At 59.3% G+C, this 23882-nt stretch overlaps 1 protein-coding gene across 1 annotated transcript; it reads right to left on the bottom strand.

Annotated features, from left to right (window-relative positions):
- Nucleotides 1-20210: 20210 nt before the first annotated feature.
- Nucleotides 20211-22342, bottom strand: SPPL2C (signal peptide peptidase like 2C). Its single transcript, XM_008271643.5, has one exon. It carries the CDS (start codon nucleotides 22340-22342, stop codon nucleotides 20306-20308), a length of 2037 nt encoding a protein of 678 aa, XP_008269865.4. The 3' UTR covers nucleotides 20211-20305.
- Nucleotides 22343-23882: the final 1540 nt, after the last annotated feature.

Here is a 23882-nt window from a genome sequence, read left to right on the forward strand (position 1 = left end):
ACGAAGTACGACTGTATTTTTTTTTTTTTTTGACAGGCAGAGTGGACAGTGAGAGAGAGAGACAGAGAGAAAGGTCTTCCTTTGCCGTTGGTTCACCTTCCAATGGCCGCCGCGGCCGGCGCACCGCGCTGATCTGATGGCAGGAGCCAGGTGCTTCTCCTGGTCTCCCATGGGGTGCAGGGCCCAAGCACTTGGGCCATCCTCCACTGCACTCCCTGGCCACAGCAGAGAGCTGGCCTGGAAGAGGGGCAACTGGGACAGAATCCGGCACCCCAACCGGGACTAGAACCCGGTGTGCCGGCGCCGCAAGGCGGAGGATTAGCCTAGTGAGCCATGGCGCTGGCCACGACTGTCTGTTTTTAATAGTATTTATTTACTTGAGAGAGAGCAAGCGAGCGAGCTCCCAACTGCTGGTTCACTCCCCAGAGGCCTGCAATGGTTGGGGCTGGGCCTGGAACTCAGCCCCCCCACCCCTCCACATGGAGGGCAGGGGTCCAAGTACTTGAGTCACACCTACTGCCCTCCAGGGGGCGAGTGAGCAGGAAGCTGGGGTGGAGAGCAGAGCTGGGACCACGGCCCAGGCCTCCGATTTGGGGTGCTGGTTTCCCAACTTCCTTCACCACCACACCAAATCCCACCGCAAACCATATGTTTTCAAACAGAAACACGGGGCCGGCATTGTGGCACAGCGGGTTGAACCGCGGCTTGCAACACCGGCATCCCACGTACGAGTCTTTGCTCTTAGATCCAGCTCCCTGCTAATGCCCACGGGGAAGCAGTGGAAAACGGCCCCAGTCCTCGGGCCCCTGCACCCACATGGGAGACCCGGAGGAAGCTCCTGGTCCTGGTTTCGGATCAGTGCAGCTCCGGCCATTGCAGCCATCTGGGGAATGGGCCAGTGGATGGAAGACCTCTCTCTCTTTCTCTGCCTATCTCTCTCTGTAACTCTTTCAAATAAATAAAATAAATTAAAAAAAAAAAAAAGCAGCGGAGAGCCCTTCCCAGGGCGCTGTGGAGGAGGCCGTGCAGCTGTCTCGCCCACCCGTGTCGGTTAGTAGGCCCTGCAGCCTTTGATTACATCCAGCTCAGCCCCTTTGATGGCGCTGGGCAGGCCTGACTGGATCCTGAGGTGGGCCAGGGGGAAAGGCGGGTGCTGCACCAGGCGTCCCCCCCACCCCCAGCCCCTGCCCTGCCTCTGGTTAAAGCTGAGCACGGGCCAGGACCCAGGAAGGGGTCAGCAAAGCCTAATGGTTCTGTGATAACGGTGGAGCTGTAAGCACCGGGTGGCTTCCAACTGAACTGAAGGTGTTCTGAGCCTCTTACTGACAGCAAGGTGGAGTTACACACACGTGTGCACACACCGCACACACGGGTGCACACACGCACACACCTGAGCCCCCCACCCCCCATTCTCAGGTGCCAGCTCTTCTCTCTGGGTGCACTCCTTCCTGTTTATCCGCCACAGCGCCGGCCCCTCCTTAGGGCTGGTGATGCCTCTTTATAGGTAGGCACAGGTGCGGCCAGGAATGCCCTTGGGTGTATTCACTGCCTCCAGCTGCCTCTTCCCCACCTCGTCCTCCTCTTCTCCCCACCCCCCTGCTCTGTGTCTGCCCCATCCTCCTCCTGTCATCCAGGCCACCCCGCTGAGCATCTGCAACCCCCACGACACTGCCTCGTGTGATCGGAATTGTGGGACTTAAATACAGGCCCTGCGGTGCCCACATTCGGGTTCCCTCCTCCGCGGCATGGCGGAGACGCCCTTGGCAAACCCACCCGAGCAGGGGTCTCAACCTGGGGGGGGTTGCCCCCAGGACATTTGACAATGTCTAGAGATGTTTTTGGTCTCTACTGGGGAGAGGGTGCTCCTGGCATTTAGAGACTGAGGGCCCCGGGCTGCCGGTCAGCAGAGGCGGTACTTGGTCCCCCGCCCTGCCCAGCCGCTCCCCTGGGACTCTGACAGCAGTGGGGGCGGAGCCCAAGGCTGCAGTTTGCTTGCTGTGGCTTGAGGATTTGTTTTGGGTTTCTGGATGTGGACTCTGCATTGCTCAGTTTCTCAGCCGTGGACAGGGGGCACTGTCCCGGGGGTGGTAGATTTGCAGGCATCCTTCACCCCCCCCCCAGCCCTCCCCCCAGGAGCCAGCAGCACTGCGCCACGCAGCCTCGGTCTACACACCTGCCTCCCGTTCCTCAGGCCCATGCAGGCCCTGCTCGTGGCCGATACTAAAGCCTTTGACTAATTACGTCGGCGCAGGCTCCGCTCAGAGATGCTGTTTCCCGGGAGGTGGGGATCCTGCGAGCCCAGGAGGCCTGTGCTGGCCCCCGGGCCTCTCGCCTCTCCTAGTGTGCAGATGCAGCAATGGGCCCCGCCCCGGCCCCGCCTCCCCGCGGGGGCTTTGCACCGGGTTGTGTGGTGAGCTTGGGTCAATGTGATGAGAAGGGAAGTGACAGGTGTCACTTCTGGGCTGGAGCGTTTGATGGCTTGTTTGAGGCCCTCCAGAGATCTTTGCTGACCTCACTGTGGAAGCTCCAAGCTCCCTGATGTTCCTTGAGGGACAAGTGCACTGTGCAGAGGAACAACATTTTTTAAAAAGATTTATTTATTTGCAAGTGACACAGAGAGTCAGAGTCAGAGACAGGGATCTTCCATCGGCTGGTTCATTCCCCAAATGGCTGCAACAACTGGGGCTGGGCCCAGTCAAAGCCAGGAGCCTGGAACTCCATCCAGGTCTCCCACACGGGTGGCAGGGGCCCAAGCCATCATCTGCTGCTTCCCAGGATGCATTAGCCGGGAGCTGGAGCAGAAGCAGAGCAGCCAGGACTTGAACCCGTGCTCCCATATTGGATGCCGGCATCTTAGGCGGTAGCTTAACCCCCTGCAGCACCACGCCAGTCCCGCATTTGTCAGCCGTTGAGATTTGGGTACCGTTTGTCATTGCACCAGCGTGAGCCTCTCCTGACTGCTACAAGCTGCTGCCCGGAGGGGCCTGGCCGGCTGGAAGGAGCCAGCAGCGTCCACTGCAGTGCAGGCATCACACAGGGTTAAAAAACAAGAAAGCGCCTGCAGTTCATCAACAAACACTTTATTGAGGAAAAAAAAAAAACCTGCCCAGCAAGCTCCAAAACAACTTGTTTGTGTTATGTTTCTGTTGTTTACAAATTCAGGAGGGCTGCGGGAGCGTGAGCACAGGAAGTGCTCTCCCGGGGCTGCAGGATGCTGGCTGGCTCTGCCAAGCCACAGAGCGGCTTTTGTGTCCAGCGGCTGCGGCTCGGCCTGCGTGCTGTGCCCGTTCCCCCACAATGACTTCTTTCTCTCCCAGTGAGACCGTGGCTTTGGGATATGGAATCACACTTAGGAGCAGGCTGGAGAAGCATTGTGCTGCACAATTGCAAACGTGGGGGGTCTCGCACTTGCAAAGGAAAATCGGAACTGATCCCCAGGTAGGGGCGGCGCTGAGCGCAATCTCTGGGGAGGACGCTTCCCTCCCAAAGCCCCTGAAGTGTTCGCGACAGGTCCCCAAAGCCCGCTTCTCAGTACTGCTCCACATCCGCTGAGGTCAAAGAAAGCAAAGAGAAAACTGCGACTTAATTCTTATTTTTAAATCCATAGGTTGAACTTTAAGTTCTAAAAAAGGAGCAAAGAAAGCCCAGGAAATTTTTCATTGTATTTTTTTCTTAAACTTTTTGTAAACGGGTAGGCATTTGGTGGAGCGGTTAAGACAACTGCTCCACGGGGTCAGCGCTGTGGTGTAGTGGGTAAAGCCGCCGCCTGCAATGTCAGCATTCCATATGGGCACCAGTTCGAGTCCCAGCTGCTCCACTTCCCGTCCAGCTCAGCTCTCTGCTATGGCCTGGGAAAGCAGTAGAAGATGGCTCAAGTCCTTAGGTTCCTATACCCGCATGGGAGACTGGAGGAAGCTCCTGGCTCCTGATCAGCACAGCTCCAGCCATTGTGGCCAGTTGGGGAGTGAACCAGCAGATGGAAGACCTCTCTCTCTCTCTCTCTCTCTCTCTTTCTCTCTCAAATAAATATAATTTTTTCAAGTTCACAAACATCAGACGGAAACTCTGGGTGCTGATTAACTTTTAGGGTTCCCTGCCGCCCATCCTGTGAGCCAGCTGGCTCCGCTGGGGGAAAGGCACACGCTGTCTGCGCGTGCTGCTTCGTTCTGAGATGAAGGGGCTGGAGCAGGAGGCCTCCGAGGGTCTCTTAGCTCTGGAGAGAGCTGGGATTCTTGGAAAAGCCGCGGGAAGAGGAGCCCATCACTGATACACAGACACCGTGCTTTTGGAGACATTTTCAAGTGGGAAACAGGCAGTTTGCTGAGAGCAGTCTGCCTTAGTAGCATCCGGGGTTTTTGGTGACTTCCAGGGGAGTGCCTTGAAGGAGGGGGTGATGGGGTCCCTAGCTGGTCCAGTCTGGGCACCTGCCGGGTAGAGAAGACCAAGGAAGACAGAGTCCAGGTCTCACCTCACTGCTGTGAGCTGGCCTCACACACAGCAGGGCTGGGCCGTGGGCTGAGCCGGGGAAACCGGATCCCCACTGTTTTGTCCCCTTCCTGGGCCACCCATGTCCCCTTCTTCGGGACAGGTGCTCCTTCTGTCCATCGGAGCTAAGTGGTGCTGGCCAGGGCTCCTGATACAGGGACCACTCTGCTGGCCATGCAAAGGAGCAGGCGACCCTCGCTTGGCCGCCCCCACTGGCTTTCCCAGTTGGCACTGGAGGACACGACCCCTCTCCACGTGGCCGTGGTCCTGGCTTCGAGCAGAAAGCCCACCTGGGGGAAGCAGGAACAGGAAGATGAGAGAGGCCGGATGGTGTTTGAGTCCTGGAGGGAGATTCCCGCCTTCTCGGCAGCCAACTTCCGTCTACCCAAGGGCCCTGCGGTCACCGTTGGTGGTGGGTGCCACGCTGGTGGCCGGGTGTGTGAGGAAGAAGGGGGAAGCCCTGCAGTGGGACCCGAGCCATGGGAGACGCGGCCAGGCCTGGAGCCCCTGGGGAAGCGTGGGCCAGGCCAGCCGCCACCGAGCCCCGCGGCCGTTTTTGCTGTTGTCTGTGGTGGGGGGGGCTGTTGATCGTTTCATCTGGAAACGGTTGGGCTTGCAGACAAGTTGTGAAAATGGAGCGTTTGCCCAGCTTTTCCTAGTATCCTTCGTGCCCATCGCACAATGGCCAAAACTGAGCCATTGACCGTGACACGATGCGGCTAACCACAGACTGGACTCCGGTGTCACCAGCCTCGCACTCACTCCTGTGCTGGCTGCTTTAAGTGCTCGAGGGAGGGAGCCTCTTTCATCGCCTCTCTCCGGGAAAGTGCCTGCTCAGAGCCGGTGCCCATTCCTCCCACGCCCCATGGTCTGTGTGCCTAATGCTTTCTAGCACTTCTTTCAAACTCCACGCTCACACAGCTGAGACGAGAACCCAAGTCTAAGTGGACTCCCTGTTTCTGCCACGCGTACCCGAGGCCGCAGCTCTCCTTGACCCCCCAGGGGCTTCCTCTCCCCACTGGCCCAGGCACCAGGTTCCCACCAGCGTCAGGTGGGGCTGGGCTGCTCGCCCCTCGCTGCGCTCAGCACTGCTGAGCTAATGACATTAGAGGCTGGCAGGGATGCGCCTTGTCTGGAAATTCTCACCCCCTTGGCGCTGAGACAGGCCGCACAGAACGCCGGCTGCTGAGGCCAGGAGTGCGCCATTTGGCCCATCCCCCGCTCCCTAATTGCTGTCCTGGCAATGGTAAAGCCTCCTGCACTGGCAGAGCGGAAGCTGCAGACGGGAGCGCTCAGGGGCCCTGTAATTCCCAGAACGCTGTCCAAGCCACTCCCGCTCCCCATTAGCTCAGGAAATGGGCCGGGGGCCGTGGGCAGGCGGCTGCTGCCCTGAGTGGGGGTGCAGAGGCGCCATCTCTCTTTGTTGCTCTGGCCACACCCACGCAATGCTTCCTTGTCTGTCTATCTATCTATCTATCTATCTATCTATCTATCTATCTAGAGATAAAGATAGAGATGGAGAGAGCCAGCCCATCAGCTCTCTGGCTCACGCCCCAGATGCCCACGATGTGTGGGAAGGCCTTGGCCAGGAGCAGGGCATGTGATCCTGGCCTCCCACGTGGGTGGTGGGCACCCGCTGACTCTTGTCCCCAGCATGGGCATTGACCAGAACCTGAGATCGGCAGCTGGAGCTGGGACTGGAACCCAGGTACTCTGACGCGGGCCGTGGTGTCTGAACTGCGAGGCCACTCACTCACTGGCCTCCCGAGAATAAGAGCCGAGCCTGTTCCCTTGGCATCTTCCCGTCCGGTCTCACGTGGGACTAACAGGAAACCTTGTCGGGTGCAGTAAGGGTGGGACGGGTGAGGGCTCCATTTGTCCTCAGTCTAGACCGGAACATCTGGTGGGGAGGGGGTTGTGGGTGACAGTGGCCTCCAAAACTAGATGTCTACGGGAACCTGTGGCTGTGACTGTATTTGGAAAATGCCTTTACCTGTGGTTAAGAATTTCTGGACGAGACCGCCCCGGATCAGCTGGGAGGGCCTTAAATCCCACAACAAGAGACAGGCCGGGAGAGCGTGAGACACACAGGGAGGCAGAGAGGCCGAGATGAAGCCACAAGCCGGGAGCATCTCCCCCAGAGCCTTCCGGCTCCGTCGGCGCCCCCTGCTGGACCTCACTTCCTCCTCCACACTCAGTGTGGCCACTCCTGCGAGGCTCCACTCTTGGCTGCAGGAGTCTCATCTGCTGAGTGCATTTGCATCAGATGAGAGCTCGATGCTTCTTCCAGGACATGCATCTGTGCAAGTAGGGTCCTGATTTATTTGTTTATTTGAAAGGCAGAGTTACAGAGAGAGGGAGAGACAGAGAGAGATCTTTCATCTTCTGGTTCATTCCCCAGATGGCCGCAATGGCCGGAGCTGCGCCGATCTGAAGCCAGGATCCAGGAGCTTCTTCTGGGTCTCCCACATGGGTGCAGGGGCCCAAGGACTTGGGCCATCTCCTACTGCTTTCCCAGGCCACAGCAGAGAGCTGGATGGGAAGTGGAGCAGCCGGGACTTGAACCAGCGCCCATATGGGATGCTGGCACTGCAGGCGGTGGCTTTACCCGCTATGCCACAGCGCAGCCCCATGCTCTTGCTCTTCCTTCTCTCCCACCTTCACCAGGCACCCTGGGGTCGGCTCCACTCTAGCACATACGGAGCTTCCTTCTGGTCGGGGGTCCTGTGCTGTTTCTGTACACAAGGCCTCATTAGTGGGTTGTGAACCACTGAGTACCAAAGGGCTGTAAGAGAGAGACCCACCCCACCCCTCTTATTACCGAGGCTATGTGGTGACCTGGGAACAGCACCCACCAAGCAGCCCCAGAGGCTTCCTTAGGCTCAGGCTCCCTGGATGGTGGCCTAGGCGCTCACCGCAGCCCCGGGGTTCCAACTGCTGGGCTACCCATAGGCGCTCCATGGCCATCTCAGTGTGGCCCATCTAACCCGCCCCGTGCTTCTGTAGGAGCGTCTTTAGCTACCCTGTGGGGGCTTTCTGCTGCTCTAGAACAATCTGGGGCAAACCACGCCATGTGGCATGGTGGGTGGGGGACAGGCGGGCCTCTGTGTGGAGACTCACCAGGCCGAGATCTCACCTGGGCTCAGGCGCTAGTTCACATGCATTCTGGTCCTCTGGAGAACTGGGGTCCTCCCAGGGCACCCTCCACGTCACGTGGTAGCCGCTTCATCCTGCAAGGGTGGGAGAGGAGCATCTCTGTGATTTCAACATCTCTGAGCCCAGACCCTCTTTTTTTTGCTGTTTAATTTTAAAGATTTATTTATTTATTTAGAGAGAGACAGAGAGATCTTCCATCTGCTGCTTCACTCCCCAGATGGTTGCAATGGCCAGAGCTGGATGAGGAGAATCAGAGCCGAGTGGTGTGATGTGGCCGCAGGTGTATCAACTGCTGCAGGTGTTCTGACTGCTGCTAATCGCCGCCCCCACCCCAGGGGCCGGTTCCCTGCGCTCTACCACGGCAGAGTCGCCACAGAAGCCACAGAGCCTGAGGTGTTTGCCGCCCCGCCTGCCCCTAGAGCAGTGTCCACTCAGGGGACCCACACTTTCCGTCCCTGGGTCTCTGAGTGCACTCACCACCCGTGCCCACGCGGTGCCGAGGCTGCGGGCCCAGGGTGTCCACGGAGCCACTCTGCAGCTGCCTGTCCTGCATGCGCACACACACCCAAGAATCTTGCTCAAGTCCATCCCCCCCCCCACTCCCAAGCCTGCATGTCCAAGCCAGGGCCCAGAAAACACTGTCCATCTGAGCCAGGGAGGGTCTCTCTCTCTCTTTCTCTCTCCCAGTTAAGGATGGCAGTTGAAGAGACCCATTGCCCACAGTGGTGACCCCTGGGCTCTGAGGAAGTGATGGAGAGCTGGGGCTATGCAGAAAGCTTGAGCAGTGGCGCGTGGCGGGCGGGCAGGAGGGGAGGAAGCCGACATCCCGAGATGGTGCAGCTTGGAAAGCCAGACAGCTTCCGGCTCCAGGACACACGAGCCCCGCTGGGCTGCTTGCCACTGCCTTTGGAGGGACCCCTGCATCCTTCCAAGCCGCCTCTCACTTCACCCGGATGGCTCTCAGTGGTTTCTAGGGCCTCAGCAGACTGCCCCTGTGCCCTCCCCACCCCATTCTCGACCGTGAACCCCCTCGGTGGTCAGGGACCATGGACCTGCTTGTGTCCATCCCAGGACCTTGGACAGGGCCAGCAGAGTGGGAGCTGGGGGGAGGCGGAGGATGAGTAGAGTGACCCCGTGCCCGGTGCGCAGGGGCTGCAGGACTGTTGAGAGGCAGCTGGACTGATGTGGTGGGCAGCCTTGAGCTCCAGGCAGAGGGCCACGCGTGGCGACCTTTGCTGAACAAGGACCCTAATGGCTCAGGTAACAGATGACCTCTTTTTTTTTTTAAAGATTTATTTATTTATTTGAAAGGCAGAGTTACAGAGAGAGAGAGGTCCTCCATCTGCTGGTTCACTCGCCAGTTGGCCACAGTGGACAGAGCTGAGCCGATCTGAAAGTAGGAGCCAAGAGCTTTTTCCAGGTTTCCCACGTGAGTGCAGGGGCCCAAGGACTTGAGCCATCTTCCACTGCTTTCCCAGGTGCACTAGCAGGGATCAGAAGTGGAGCAGCTGGGACTCAAACCAGCACCCTTATGGGATGCTGGTGCTGCAGGCCAGGGCTTTAACCCAGTGCACCACAGCACCAGCCCCACAGGTGGCCTCTTGAAATAGGCTTGGAAAGGTTTTTTTTTTTAATCGACAAGTAATAATTGTGCACATTTATGGGGAACAGTGTGGGATTTGGGTCCATATATAGAATGGCCAATGGCAAATGGAGGAGTTAGCATGTCTATCATGCCAAGTATTTTCCATCTGAGTAGAGGGAGCGTCCCTGCCTGGTTTCTTATGACTGCCCGGGGGTATGCCTGCGTCATTGTTCTCTACAGTCCCCTCTGCAACAGAGCAGCAGAGCCGGTCCTTCCACCTGGGACTTTGTCGGCAACCCTCCCGAGCCTTCTCTCCCACCTGTCTCAGCCTCCCGCCAGTCCGTAACACTGGAAAAGAGAAGCCAGACCCCAGAGCTGTCCCTAGTGAGGACCACCAGGAAGGGGGGCTGGCTGGACCTGGTGCTGAGCCCGGGGGCGAGCGTACGGTGTTAATAAGCAGAACGCGCAGACAGAAGCCACGCACTAAGCAGAGACCAGCAAACTGAAGCACGTGCCATCATCACCAGTCACGGAGGTGCCAGGAGGGGTGGGGGAGGGGCCTCGACCGTGTTCCAGCACACGCAGCGGACACGGTGACACAGACGTCGCCGAGGAAGTCATTCAGCAAAGTGCATTACCAGCTGTGATTTCCCTCCCCCAGTTTCCTAGAAGTAAAACCAGGAGATCGATCTTACATAAATCTTCTACAACGCACAGCTTCCGGCCAGATAGTCCTCACGGTGCTGAAGGACAGCCCGAGAGTCCCGTTAGTGAACGCTACGTGCACGGAGTTTGCTTTAGAATACTACAGCGGCCGGCGCCGCGGCTCACTAGGCTAATCCTCCGCCTAGCGGCGCCGGCACACCGGGTTCTAGTCCCGGTCGGGGCTCCGGATTCTGTCCCGGTTGCCCCTCTTCCAGGCCAGCCCTCTGCTGTGGCCAGGGAGTGCAGTGGAGGATGGCCCAGGTGCTTGGGCCCTGCACCCCATGGGAGACCAGGAAAAGCACCTGGCTCCTGGCTCCTGCCATCGGATCAGCGCGGTGCGCCGGCCGCAGCGCGCCGGCCGCGGCGGCCATTGGAGGGTGAACCAACGGCAAAGGAAGACCTTTCTCTCTGTCTCTCTCTCTCTCTCACTGTCCACTCGGCCTGTCAAAAAAAAAAAAAAAAAAAAAAAAAAAGAATACTACAGCGCCCGGCCAAAGTCAGGATTCGGATTAGGTAGACTATTTAGAGCAAAATAGCCAGGGATTTGCCCAGTTTGATGACAGCCAAGTTAACAGAACCCACCGGTGAAAGCCTGTGCTCTCAGGAGGAAGCTCTCGGTGAATGTGTCAGTGTTGGGGTTGGCGTGGACACTTGGCTAGACCACAGAAGACAGACAGATCGCCGGGACTTCGGGACAGTTAAACATCTGTGCCTCAAAAGATGCTAGTGGAGGCTAATCCTCCGCCTTGCGGCGCCGGCACCCCGGGTTCTAGTCCCGGTCAGGGCGCCGGATTCTGTCCCGGTTGCCCCTCTTCCAGGCCAGCTCTCTGCTGTGGCCAGGGAGTGCAGTGGAGGATGGCCCAGGTGCTTGGGCCCTGCACCCCATGGGAGACCAGGAGAAGCACCTGGCTCCTGCCATCGGATCAGCGCAGTGCGCCAGCCACAGCGCACTGGCCGCGGCGGCCATTGGAGGGTGAACCAACGGCAAAGGAAGACCCTTCTCTCTGTCTCTCTCTCTCACTGTCCACTCTGCCTGTCAAAAAAAAAAAAAGATGCTAGTGGAGGAGGGCATTTGGCCTGGCAGTTGAACTAGACCTTCAGACAACTGTGCCCCATCTGGGGGTGCCTGGCCCCCACCCAGCCCCTGGCTCCTGTTCCCTGTTGACGCGGACCCTGGGAGGTGTCGGCAGTGGCTCAGGTAGCTGGGTCCCTGCCATCCCTGCGCGAGACTGCATTGAGTTCCAGCTCCCGACTTTGGTCCCAGCCAGGAGCTGCTGCGGGAATTTGGAGAGTGACCAGTGGATGGGGGCTCTCTCTAGCTCACTGTCTGTCAAACAACCAGAAAAGAGAAAAGACAGAGGAAGAAGACCGCCTACAGGATGGGAGAAAATACTTGCAAGTCATCCATCGGATAAGGGAGTGATAAGTAGAGAATGCCAACAACTCAACAGGCAAAAGGCAGGTGCATTCGAAGATGGGTAAGGATTTGCAGACGTCTCTGCAGAGACACAAACGGCCACTAAGCCCAGGAAATGCTGCCCAGCATCGTTCGTCGGGGAGAAACGTTCGGCAAAACAGCAGCGAGCTGCCACCCCGCAGGCATCCGAAAGTGAGGACACAGAGAGCGGACTCCCGGTGCACCCAGCGGAGGTGGCAAACAGCCTGGCGCTTCCTCCGGAAATCAAACAAGGATTGGGTGGGATACGCACAGCATAGGCGCAGGTTAGCTCTCCAGGGCGATTACAGCCGTGGGGGGTGTGTGGGGCCATGGCTAGGATGCCCCGGGGTCGCGCACCTCCCAGGTCGGAGGCCTGGCTGGGCGTCTCCTCCGCCTCAGGCCAGCTGGCTGCTGACGCGCGCTCTGGGAGGCCGCCAGGCTCCTGGCACAGCCTGGCCCAGCCCTGGCCGTTGTAGACATCTGGGGAGTGAACCAGTGGATGGAAGATTCTCTCTCTTTCAAAAAAAAAAATATATATATATTTTAAAAAAAGAGCAGAAATTTACGCTCACCCTGCTGGAGGCCAGAAGTCTGAAACCAGCAGCGCTGCTCCAGATGGAGCGGTGGGGGCCGTGCTCCCTCCAAGGCGGGGGTGGAGCGGCAGGGAGACTCCGTTCCTGGTCTCTCGTGGGAGCCCATGGGGACCCTCGGCTTGTGGCCCTGTCACTCCAGTCTCTGCCTCCGTTATCACGTGGCCTTCTCTGTGTGTGTGCGTGCATATGTGTGTGTATATATGCAAGTGTGTACATACATGCAGATGTGTGTGCACGTGTGTGTGTATGTGTGCATGCATGTATATATGTATATGTGCAGGTATGTGAGTGCACATGTCTGTGTATGTGTATGTATGTATATGCGTAAATGTGTGTAGATAGGTGTGTATGTGTGTTTGAGTGTGTGTAGTACGTGTATATGTGCATGTGTATGTGTATGTATGTATATGCGTATATGTGTGTAGGTATGTGTATATGTGTGTAGTGCATGTATATATGCATGCATATGTGTGCGCATGTATGTGTGTGTATGTGTGTAGGTATGTGTGTATGTGTGTGTAGTGTGTGTATATATGCACGTGTATGTGTGCGCATGTATGTGTGTATATGTGTGCACATGTATGTGTGTATATGTGTGTAGGTATGTGTGTATGTGGGTGTGTAGTGCATGTGTATGTGTGCGCATGTATGTGTGTATATGTGTGTAGGTATGTGTGTATGTGTGTGGTTGTATTTGTGTAGGTACGTGTATATATGCATGTGTATGTGTTCATGCATGTATGTGTACATGTATATCTCTATCTGTGTACATGCGTATGCCTGTACACATGCATGTGTATATGTGTGTATCTTTGTGTGCATGTATGTGCACATGTGTCTCTCTGTGTGTATGTATGTGTGTAGGTGTATGTATATGCATGTGTATGTGTGTAGCTATGTGTGTATGTATGTCTATGTGTATGTGTGCTTGTGTGTCTGCGTGTATGCATGCATGTGCGTATATATGTGTATGTGTGTGCATGTATGTCTGTGTCTATCTATGTGCTTGTGTGTATGAGTGTATGAGTGTAGGTGTGCTCCTCCCTCCTCTCCTTCTCTTGTGATCGAACTGAGGGCGGGGTGGGGTGGCACCGGGTAGGTCCTTCGCCTGGCTCCCTGCCCTGTCACATCAGCTCACACCCGCAGGCTCCAGGGGTCAAGACATGGATAGCTTTTGGGCAGTTTACCCCCAGCGGCCCAGGCAGGGCTCTCGCCCTTGTGCTGCCCCAGGCTGTGTGGGAAGAGGACTGGAGCCAGCACTGGGAAGCAGCCTGGAGTGGGGTCGGGGTCTGGGTCAGGTCAGACCCCTCAGGCCGGTGTCTGGGTCAGGCGCGCCTTCTGCAGGATGGCGAGGAGTGATGGCTCTGCCGGGAGGTGTCTTTTCTCTCTGGGTCTGGGAGCTTCCTACCCCCACCCCCGGATGCAGGAGGATTTGAGACCTCATGAAGCAGCGTCTGGAAGGAGACCGTGTTCCGGAAAGACCCTTGCATCCGTTTCCAGGCTCCTGCTGGACCCGGCCTGTCACTAGCTGGCTGTGTGGCCCCGGTGAGCTGCACTCCCTCTCTGGCTTCAGTTCTGGAGAGTCTGGGAGCTCTGTCAACGCCACCACTCAGACCTCACTCTCCTGCCCATCTTTTCTGCCCCTCAGGCCTGTAAGAGGCTGGGAGAAGCTACTCAACGCCATTTAGTTCTAAGAACGTCAGCACCCAAGCCCCTCCCAGCTGCTCAGTCAACCTTGTGCAGGTGTGCCCACCTGTGACCTTTGAGGGCTGAGCTGGCTCGGGCCTTGGCGGGGAGGACATGCCATCCCCCTGGGAATCGGCTTGGTAGGGCCCCTGGGGGTCTGGGACCATTGGTGGCCTGGTTATGTGGGGTCGGGGATGGGGCAGGGCACCAAGAACGGCCCAGAGGCTGTGCTGGAGCCATGTCATCCCCTAACACACCAAAACCTCCTTCCAACACAATCTGCCTGCTCCAGCCCAGATTCTAAAGGTTTAACCCTGGCGCAATAGGGACTTCTGAACTGTGCTGAAGTTTACTGGGTATATTTTATTATATGGTATGTAGTTTACTGTTTATATTAAATAGCCGTTTATCATGCTGCTAAGTTCCATCACAGTGTGTGTTTGCCTGCTCTCACCTTCAATGGCCAGCAGATGGCAGCACAGGAACGCCCGAGGCTCTGGGTTGCCACTGGGGGAAAAACGCACAAAGCATTCTGGTTGGATCAGGCTCAGGGAGCCTGCCCTGCTCCCCACCCCACCCTTCTGGGCTCGGCAGAGGAGTCCAGGGGTGGGGAGGACCCTGCCTGGAAGTTTGCTTGGGAGGTACGTCTGGCAGTGTCCTGGAGCTCTTTTCCTGGGCCCCGTGCCATGGGACGGCACCCATGCCTGACGTGTTGTGAGTGCCTAGCCAGCGTGAGCTGTTCCTACACATGTCCACTTCATTTCATTCTTACAGCAGCCCATTTTACAGATGAGGAAATCGAGGCACGGAGACGTGCCCTCAGCTCACCATCACCAGGTAGCAGATGACAGCAAAGCTGGGCTTTGAGCCCAGATCTCCCCCAGCGTCCAGCGTTGTTTTCTCTGCAGCCCGGGTGGGGGGGGGGGAGGGTGCTTGGTGCTGAATCACAGCAGCACCCAGAAGAAAGTGCACGGCTGCACCTGCCCCAGGCAGGGAACTGGGGAGGTGACTTTAGGGCACGCACGGTGCCTGGGCTGAGCAGAAGGGCGGGGACTGAGGTCCAGATGCTGGGCCAGAAGGCAGGAGACTGGAGCTGTGTCTGCTCTGTGCTGACCCGGTGCCTGTGACCTTGGGCAGGCCCATGGAGTTCTTGCTGGCACTAAACGAGGCCACTGGGCCCCCTGGTGCCCTGGGTGTGGCCTCGAGGACCCTATTCCCGCCCACTCCTGTCTCAGCCCCCACCCCCCGTCCCTGCCACAGGCTCTAGTGGTCAGGAGCACCAGAGGAAGAGGGGCGAGGAGGTGGGGTACAGTGGGGGAAGCTGGGAGAAGGGATGCAGGCTACAGCAGGGGGAGCCACTGGCCTGGGCAAACCCACCTGCTGGAGGCTGAGTAGTCACCTGGTGCCCCCCACAGTGGCCTGGTGCCCCCCACCCCACCCTGCTGCCTTGCCCAGCCACTAGCTGACCTCTCTGTCCCCCTGTGGCCGAGGGCATGAGCTGGGCTTGGAAGCAGAGGCCCCCGACTGTACTCCTCAGAGCAGCTGGGCAGCGAGTCTGTTCTTGAGCAGGGCTCTGGTCTGAGCCTTGTCTGCCCCACAGGAAAGGGGTAGGCTTGGGGGGTGGGGACCTTGACCACCAGCCCCCCGACCCTGTGTGAGAAATCCAGAGATCAGCTCTGCCCCCGAAGCCCTGCAGAGGCCTGATGGGGAAGGGAGCTGTGGCAGCAAGGCAAAGCCCGTGTATGTGTGCAGCTGAGTGTGCAGGGGCAGGGTGTGTGCGTGTCTGGTGCGGGTGCATACGCGCAGTTTCCTGCACCCCTCTGGTGCAGTCACCCCTTGGTGACTGGCCAAGGGAGGCAGGGCCTATAGGAGGCACGAGGCCCTCGGCAGCGGCACCACTGGCACGATCGGGAGCCCTGACTGTGCCTGGCCTTGGGCCACGCTTCGCCTGCATGGTTGAGGAATGCCGTGGGGGAGGCAGCCCTGTTCCCTCTCATTGATAAGGAAGTGCTCGTGTCCCTGAGGTCACACGGCCAGAAACGAGGAGCGTGATTCACCCAACAGATTCACTGATGGACGTTTTCTTGAGCACCTACTATGTGCCCGGCCCAGTGCATGACGAGACAGAGCCCGTGACGCAGACAGGCATTCGAGAGAGCAGGGAGCCGTGAGGTCAGCAGTCACTGAAGCTGGCTCAGCGCCTGCTCCAGGCCAGGACCAGCCAAGGCAGCGGTGGCCGCCGAGCCTGAGGTGGGGCAGGTGGCCCCGGGCCCAGGGAGGGGAGCCTGCGAGGGCCCTGGCGACTGTGTGTCAGGTGGGAGTGGGAGCTCGTGGGGCCCTGTGTTTTAGCCCCAGTCTCCCTTCCACCGCCTGCTGGCCCAGCTGGGCCCGAGGCCGGGGTGGGGTGGGGGGTGATACCCTGCCGAACCAACCTGTGGGCTGGAGCCAGGAGTCGGTGTCTGCTGCGGGTGCCTGGGGATCCTGACACGCATCAATGCTTGGGTGCCTGGTCTAATGCCAGGCCCCGCTTCCACTCAGAGTCCTCGCCAGTCCCTCTGTGAAATGGGCAGGTTTGCAGCCGCGTGTTCTTGTGGGAGGAAGGGCCCTCTCCTCTCCTGCCTCCAGGCCCTGCCACATGCTGAGGGCCGTGTAGGCCGAGTCCCTGGACAGGAGGGAGGCCCCGGGAGGGGGTGGAGGGTGCAGGGCAGGAGGAGAGGCTGCCCAAGGCCTGGGGCAGCCGAGGTCCCCTGAGCCCCTGGGGAGTGCTTTACCATGGTATCCCCACCTTGGCCACATGGGCCAGGGGCTGCCCCGGGAGGGGCCCAGCCTTGGCGGCCAGGACTTTTCCCAGGAGTGCAGCTGGGGTGGGGTCTGAGTACCCGATCTCCCCCCCTCCGCCCATGCCTGTCCACCCCAGGCCCCAGCTCAGGGCCTTCATCCCTGTCCCACTGCTGCTCCCAGGCACCACACAGCCTATCCTGGGGGAGCGGTCACAGCCCTCACCTGCCCATACCTTCCCCGAGTGCCCGCCCTGGGGCTGTGTTCTGTCCTCCCGCCCGCCCCGGGGTGGGGGGCTGAGGGGGCAGAGGCCTGGGCCCCGGTAGGGGGTGGAGCCCAGTGACGCAGGGCTGCGGCGGGGAGGCTGCCTGGGCTGGGGCCGAGCCAGAGCCTGTTGCGGCCGCTCTGTCCAGGCCAGATGGCCGCTGGCTCGGGTGGGAGGGGCTGCCGACCCGTGCAGTCGGGGTCCTGGCCCCGGGCACCGCACTCGGCCCTCGTCCAGGCTGGGCCTTCGGCCGCTGCTTGCCAAGGCCTTGCATCTTCCCTGTGTGGCTTTGGGGTCCCCTTGCCTGCACCCCCACCCCAGGCCCGGACCAGACCCTTCGGTCCCCACCCCACACAAGCCAAACCCAGGGAGGAAACCTAACTGCCTGCTGCCCCCTTTTCTCTACGTACGACTCAGGCTGGGTCAACTCCCGTTCATCCATTCACATCTTCCTTCCTTCATTCATTCACATCTTCCTTCCTTCATTCATTCACATCTTCCTTCCTTCATCCATCCACATCTTCCTTCCTTCATTCCTCCACATCTTCCTTCCTTCATTCATTCACATCTTCCTTCCTTCATTCATTCACATCTTCCTTCCTTCATTCCTCCAGCCAGCACCAGTGGAGGCCCTGCCCTCCACAGGGGAGCATGACCCAAGGACCCTAAGCGCACGTGCCGGCACTGCTGGGCGCGATGACAGAACCCAGGAGGGGCACGTGGGAGGGAGCAGAAAGTTCCAGAAAACATCCTGTGGGGTGAGTGGGTATGGCTGGGTCTGGCTGTGCTGTGCTGGGAGGAGGCTCTGGAGGAGGGAGGCAGGAGGGCTGGAGCCATGTGGCCTGTTTGGCTCTGTGAGGCTTTTGTGAGGGGAGGGGAGTAAACTTCGTGCCCTGGGGTGCTCTGCTCACGTGCCGACACAGCAACACGGCAAGTCTCCCGGTGACCCAGGGGTGGCCCTGTCACCCCCTTCTCAGACGAGGGGACGGCAGCACTGAGAGTCACTTCTCGATGACATTCTTCCAGTTGGTGGCCGAGCTGGGATTTCTGGTGGGCAGCCTGGCTCCGGACCCCTAGCTGCTTGTCGGGATGACCGCTTCTCCTGCAACATGGCCTCCTCCAGGAAGCCCTCCATCACCGAGTTTGTTTGTTCTGAGTAAGCAACACCCAGATGTGTTAAATGACCTAAAAACTGTAGGGTCCTCTGAAGATGGACCTGCCGATGCCATGCCCATGCCACCAGGTGAGCACGGTATTCTAAGTCCCATTTTGCAGACGAGACACCTTCAGTTCAGAGAAGCTTGTCTGTTGCCCAGCTGACTTGATCAGTGAGGCAGGCATGGGAGCCAGAGCCATTGTCTGCTGGATTCCCCACCCCTAGCCCCAGCCTTGCCAACTCTGCCCACCCCTGCTTTGACACAATGCTCAGCCTCTGTCTTAAAATATATATATTTATTTAATTGAAAGGCAGAGTGACATAGAGAGAGAGATCTTCCATCCGCTGGTTCACTCCCCAATGGCTGAGGCTGGGCCAGGCCCAAACCAGGAGCCTAGTACTCCATCCAGGTCTCCCACATGGGTGCAGGGGCCCAAGTATTTGGGCCATCACCTGCTGCTTTCCCAGGTGTATCAGCAGGGAGCTGGATCAGAAGTGGGGCAGCCAGGACCCAAACCAGTGCTCTGATATAGGATGCTAGCGTCTTAGGTTGCAGCGTAACCTGCTGCGCCACAATACCAGCCCTCGGCTTATGGTCTTGTCGGTCCTCCACCCCTGCCTTCCCCCATCCAGACAGGGCCTTCCCCTGGGGCCAGCGCCAGATGGCGCCCACAGCAGGGGCACGCCCAGTGTCTGGGGTGAGTGCGGGGCCAGCGGGGGCCCGTGCTGCTGTCTGGGTGCTTTGAGCAGAGTGGATGTGAGGCCTTTGGGATTCTGAGGAATGTTCTAGGGAGCCAGGCTTCAGTATTTCTGTCTGGGGCAGGAAGGGCATCCCAGCAGAGGGAACAGCATGTGCCAAGGGAGCTGATCAAGATCAAGAGATCGCTTTTACGGCGGGACTTGGGAGTTGTTCCTCGGGCGCCAGGAACAATGGCGCTGGCGCTCTTCGGTGTGAGTGAGCAGTTCTGTGTAGATGCTGAGGTGCAGGAGAAAATTCCAAAACATCTGGAAGATACTTAATGGAAAATTACTTGGATAAAGGCTGACTGACTACCAGTGCAGGTCGCTGTCTTCCCATTGAAAGGACAGCTTGCTGAAAAGTGCAGCCATTTCTGGCTAATCCTGGAAGCTTATCTGTATGAAAAGCTATTGAAGAAAAACATCCAGAAAGAAAAGGTGGACATGAAAAGAAAACTTAGTTTTGGATTCTACTTTTTATGGGCTTTTTGTTTCCTTTGTAAACAGACTGAAACAGTGGGGTTTTCTTAATGAAAGGTTGTCTTCAGCTAACTAGCCCTGTAAACAAATATTCTGAATATGACTATTTCATATTTAGTCACCTGTTTGTCTTTAAAATATTTGTAATTAAAATAATATTGAGTTAAATTTATAATGACATGTGGGAAAATCTTTTGTGGGATGTTATTGGAAAAATGGCTGTTTGCTCATCACAGGATTAAGATGGGACACCTTGACTTTATGCTGGGCACTTGTATTTCAGAACTGAATGAAGTAAGAGCAAAGTGGAAATAAAAGAATTATTTGGGGAGGAATGCCACACATGAAAATAAGTGATTGCTAACCAAATCACAGACTACTTAGTCCTATGCTAATTACAACCTTCAAAGTAGGGATGCTCAAACAAAAGAATGGGAACCTGAAAGTTTGTGAGGCATGGTGCCTCATGAAACATCAGGGTTAAAACTAGTAAAATACACATAATGCATTTAGTATGAACAGCAATAGCATCTAACCTAAATGGTTGGGCTTCACATGTAAATAGCTTTGTAAATAAATGCTTACCAAGCCCCCCCCCCAAAAAAAAATCAAGAGATCAAGATCGGGTCACTGTCCTGTTGGCCTGAGTGTGGGCAGGAGATGGGCAGAGAGGGCGGGGTGGGGTGGAGGGACGGGCTGGGGTTGAGACAGGCAGAGGAGCTGGGGCTGGCAGTGCCACGTCCCGCAACGGAGGGCCCGAGCTCAACTCCTGGCTCTGGCTCCTGACTCCAGCCTCCTGCCAATGTCCACCGAGGGAGGCACAGTGACGGCTCAGGTAGGTGGGTCCCTGCCACCCACGTGGGAGACTTGGAGTTCCTGGCTCCTGCCTTTGGCCTGGTCCAGCCTGGGCTGTTGTGGGCATTTGGGGAGTGAACCAGCTGATGAGAGCACGCTCTCTGTCTCACATAAAAAAGCTAAGTTGGTAAACCAAGGTTTGTCTTTGGAGCCGGGGCTCTGGCATGGGGGCTGGGGCAGTCAGGGAGAGGGGACCTTGCTGAGTGACCTCGAGCAGGTCACGTGCCCTGTCAGAGGTCCCTGAGGGCCCCTCAGGCACGGCCCAGACTCGCTCTGCGGTCGCTGCGGTCCCGTCGTCCTAACAAGCCAAGAGCCCCGGCTGCGTATGGAATCTCTTTAATGCCCGATCTCCAGCTGTCGCGCGTGGCTCTGGTCCACACGGCGCTCACAAGGGCGCCTGCGTGGACATGCTCTTCTTGACTCGCAGGCCCTTCCTCTTCTGTAGCCCCGTCCGGGACAGGCCGGCATCGTGGGCCTGGGCCTGGGCGTGCACATGGCCCAGCTCCGAGGGCGGTGGCCTCAGGGGCATCAGAGGAACCAGCACGGCCACTGGCATCAGCGGCGTCAGCTCGTCCGAGGCCCCAGGGGAGGCGGGGGGCAGCTCGGTGGGATCCAGGTTGGCATCGCTCCAGCCCTCCAAGCTCTCGCTGAGGCCTTCTGGACTGGTGGCTTCGTCCTCAGATACGGGGACAACAGCGGCCGGGTCTTCCCTGGGGGGGCTCTCCAGGTCTCCTGCCCCTTGGTCGACGGCCGCCTCCCACTTGAAGACATCTCTGCCTTCCTGCTTCTGCTCAAAGCCGCACAGCGCTGCCACAGACAAGGTAGGTGTCCTGGCTCTGCCCTGACCGCTCCAGAAGAGGCCAAGTTCCTGGCGGCAGGCAGCCAAGGCCAGGCTGGTGAGCAGGGTGCTGGACACCAAGTAGAGCAGGGCAGGCTGGCCCATCTCCATGAGGACCATGGCCCCGAAGGTGGCCAGCAGGCCCACAGCATAGGCCACGGTGCAGGCCACGAAGTAGAGCTGGCGGGAGTGGACTTGCACGTCGAAGCGGTGACAGTAGGCGACCAGGAAGCCAGGGACCACGATGTCCCCGAAGCCGAGGATGGAGAAGGGCTGGTCGCACAGCGTCAAGGCCGAGAAGCTGAGCCGGGGCACTTTGAGCACCATGGGCAGCCGCTCCGGGCTCGAGGAGTGTGCGGGGCCCGAGGCCACCTCCACCATGATGCTCTCGCCAGTGCCGGTGAAGAGGGGCGTGACGAACACGAAGAAGACGTCGAAGGCCAGCAGGGCCAGCAGGAAGGAGGCGCAGTTCCGCAGCGTGGGCAGCCGCACGCGCCGCAGGACGAAGAGGCAGTAGGCCACGCCCAGCGCGTCCTGCAGGAGCCACGCCCAGCGGTCCTGGTTGCGGCAGGCGACCCAGAGCAGGGTCACCGCGGCGCACAGGCCCAGCAGCAGCAGCAGGGGCAGCTGCGGGCAGGCCTGGCGGTGGCGCCGCGGCAGGTGGCGCACCAGGGGCTCCAGGCAGCTGTAGAGGCCGGTGCCGGCGCCCAGCCCGAAGATCCCGATCATGACGTAGACGAAGCGGTCGTAGAAGAAGTAGAGCAGCAGCATGATGGAGCAGGATATGACGACCACAGCGCCCGTCATGGCTGGTGTAAAGTCCACGGCGCTGTCGGCGTCCTCTTCCTCCAGGGCCCCCCAGCCCCTCGCGGCTGCGGCGGCTCGCGGCTGATGTTGTCCGCCGGGCCCCCCTCCCCCTCGGGCCCGGCGCCGCAGCAGCTGGTCGGCCTCGGTCAGGCCAGCCCAGTAGCCGCCCAGGGCCACGGTGCCTACAGCCAGGATGAAGATGATGACCATGTTGACGTCGATGATGGGCTCGGGGGGCGCGTACATGGCCACGTGGACGCCGCCGTGGCCGTGGGTGTGACTGAGGATGTCCAGCATGTCGGTGTAGCGCAGCACGGCCACGGGGATGGTGAGGTCGGGCAGGGGCTGGCGGGGGTCCCGGGCCGCGGGGGTGGTGTCTGAACACTGCTGGTCCTGGACCCGGCTCACGATCAGTAGCCCGTGGGCGCCCCGACCCTGCGCCAGCCAGCCCTTGGCATAGAAGCTACAGTTGCCTCTCATGACCATGGCGGTGGTGTGGCGGAGGGGCTGCTGGTCTGGGGGGCTGGGCCGGGCCTGGTGGAAGGCGTCCCCGCCTGGGCACCAGGGCGTCGTGGTGCTGATGTGCAGGGGCAGGAGTGGGGCGTGCTGCAGGTCCCGAGGGAGGTCGACGTAATCAGAGCTGAACAGGACACAGTAGTCTTTGCTCCAGTTGTCCGACACCACGTGGACCACGCCATACTCCCCCCGGGCCGCCGTGCTGGCGAGGAGGAGGAGGAGGAGGGAGCCCGTGGGGAGGAGGAGACCCAGGCACGCCATCTTCCTCGGCCGTCTACTACGTCGTCCCGAGGCGGCAGCTGCCTTCTGCCCACTTCCCCTCCCAGGAGCGGGTGTGGCCTTGTGTCACAGAGCAGCGCGGCCCCCTGTCCTGGAAACCAGGGCCACACCTACCCAGTCATAAAGCTGTGGCAGGGTCTCTCTCTGGACTCTGTCCCCCAGCCTGGCTCCAGGCTCAGCTCCTGCCCCGGGGGACCAGACCTGCATTGAAACACGAAGTGATGGCACCCTGGGCCCTCTGCTCCTGATGCACCGGCCATCATGGGCAGGCATTGCTCCTCTCTGGACAAAGACGTAAGGGCGTTGGACCAGAGAGGGGCTGAGGCCCCCGAGCTCTGAGCACTTATCCTGTGCCAGGTCCCTTGTCTGTGTTCACTGTGTCCCTGCAAAGGGGACTGGGGCCATAGGCCACCCCTCGGAGCTGGCTGCTTTCCCACTGGGCACACGGCCGCAAATTGTTTCCAGCCTGCCTGGCAGCGGAATGACCACGTGACCTGGCTTTGCCGGTGGAAACCGAGCAGAAGTGATGGGAGCCCTCAGGGGCCTGGGCTGATGGGGGTGTGGCGCCTTGTCCATTCTCCCTGTCCCTCTCTCCAGTCACTCGAGGATGGGCTGTGCCCCAGCTTCGACGACAAGGAGGAGAAGGATGTCATGAGGGACGGGGAAGAAGAGTATGTGTGTGTATGTTTCGGGGGGGAGGGGGGCTGGGTGCCTGCACAGAGCCAGCGCCTGGGACCCAGGCTCTGACGACAGAGAAACTGGCTTCCCGTGGGTCTCTGTCCCAAAGCACCCATGTCCCCGGCGAGGAAGACTGAGGCTGACAGCCCCGGCTATAGCTCAGAGGCTCTTGTGTGGGTCACACCGTGGGCTCTTGATGTCTCTGGGACATTCGGAGCTGGATTCTGTGCCACCCTCCCTGCCCTGCCCCTGAGGCCGGCAGGGTAGAGTTCCCACCGAGAGAGGGAACTTGACGAAGCCCGGAGCCCCAGGCCTGGGCTCTGCACACCCAGCTCTGCCCGCGCCCTCGCTCAGGCCGCCTGGGACCACCCTCGCAGGCCACTCCAGGCCCCCATGAGGTGGGGGTGGTGCAGGTAGGGGCTGGTCCAGGCAGCTGGTATGTGGGTGGGGGCGCCTGGGGCCTGGAACCCAAGGGAGGGGTTTGGGGACTGGGCAGGGGATTTGGCTTCCAATGTTCCTGTGCTCTCCCCGCCAGTCTGTGGCCATCCCTGCCACCTCCTGGCCAGACCCAGCTTCTTTCTTTAAGCAGCTCCGCTGCTGGCCGCCAGCAGGGCAGCGGGCGCACAGTGGCTCTGGATAACTGTTTCAGGACAGGGCTCTGGCCCAGGGCCGGAGCACAGCGAGAGTCCAAGCTCAGATGCACGCGCCTCCCCCGCCAGTGCGGCTCTCAGCCCCCAGCCCTCAGCTCCAGCCTGAGGCCTCTGGGCCCTGCTCTGCTCCCTGCCCCAGGCCCCTGACAGCACAGCCCCTGCCAACTTCACCCCTGCTTCCAGAAAAACATAGC

Source organism: Oryctolagus cuniculus, chromosome 17 (assembly GCF_051225735.1).
Source record: "Oryctolagus cuniculus isolate XC-2025 breed Fujian yellow rabbit chromosome 17, ASM5122573v1, whole genome shotgun sequence".
Lineage (NCBI taxonomy): Eukaryota > Metazoa > Chordata > Mammalia > Lagomorpha > Leporidae > Oryctolagus > Oryctolagus cuniculus.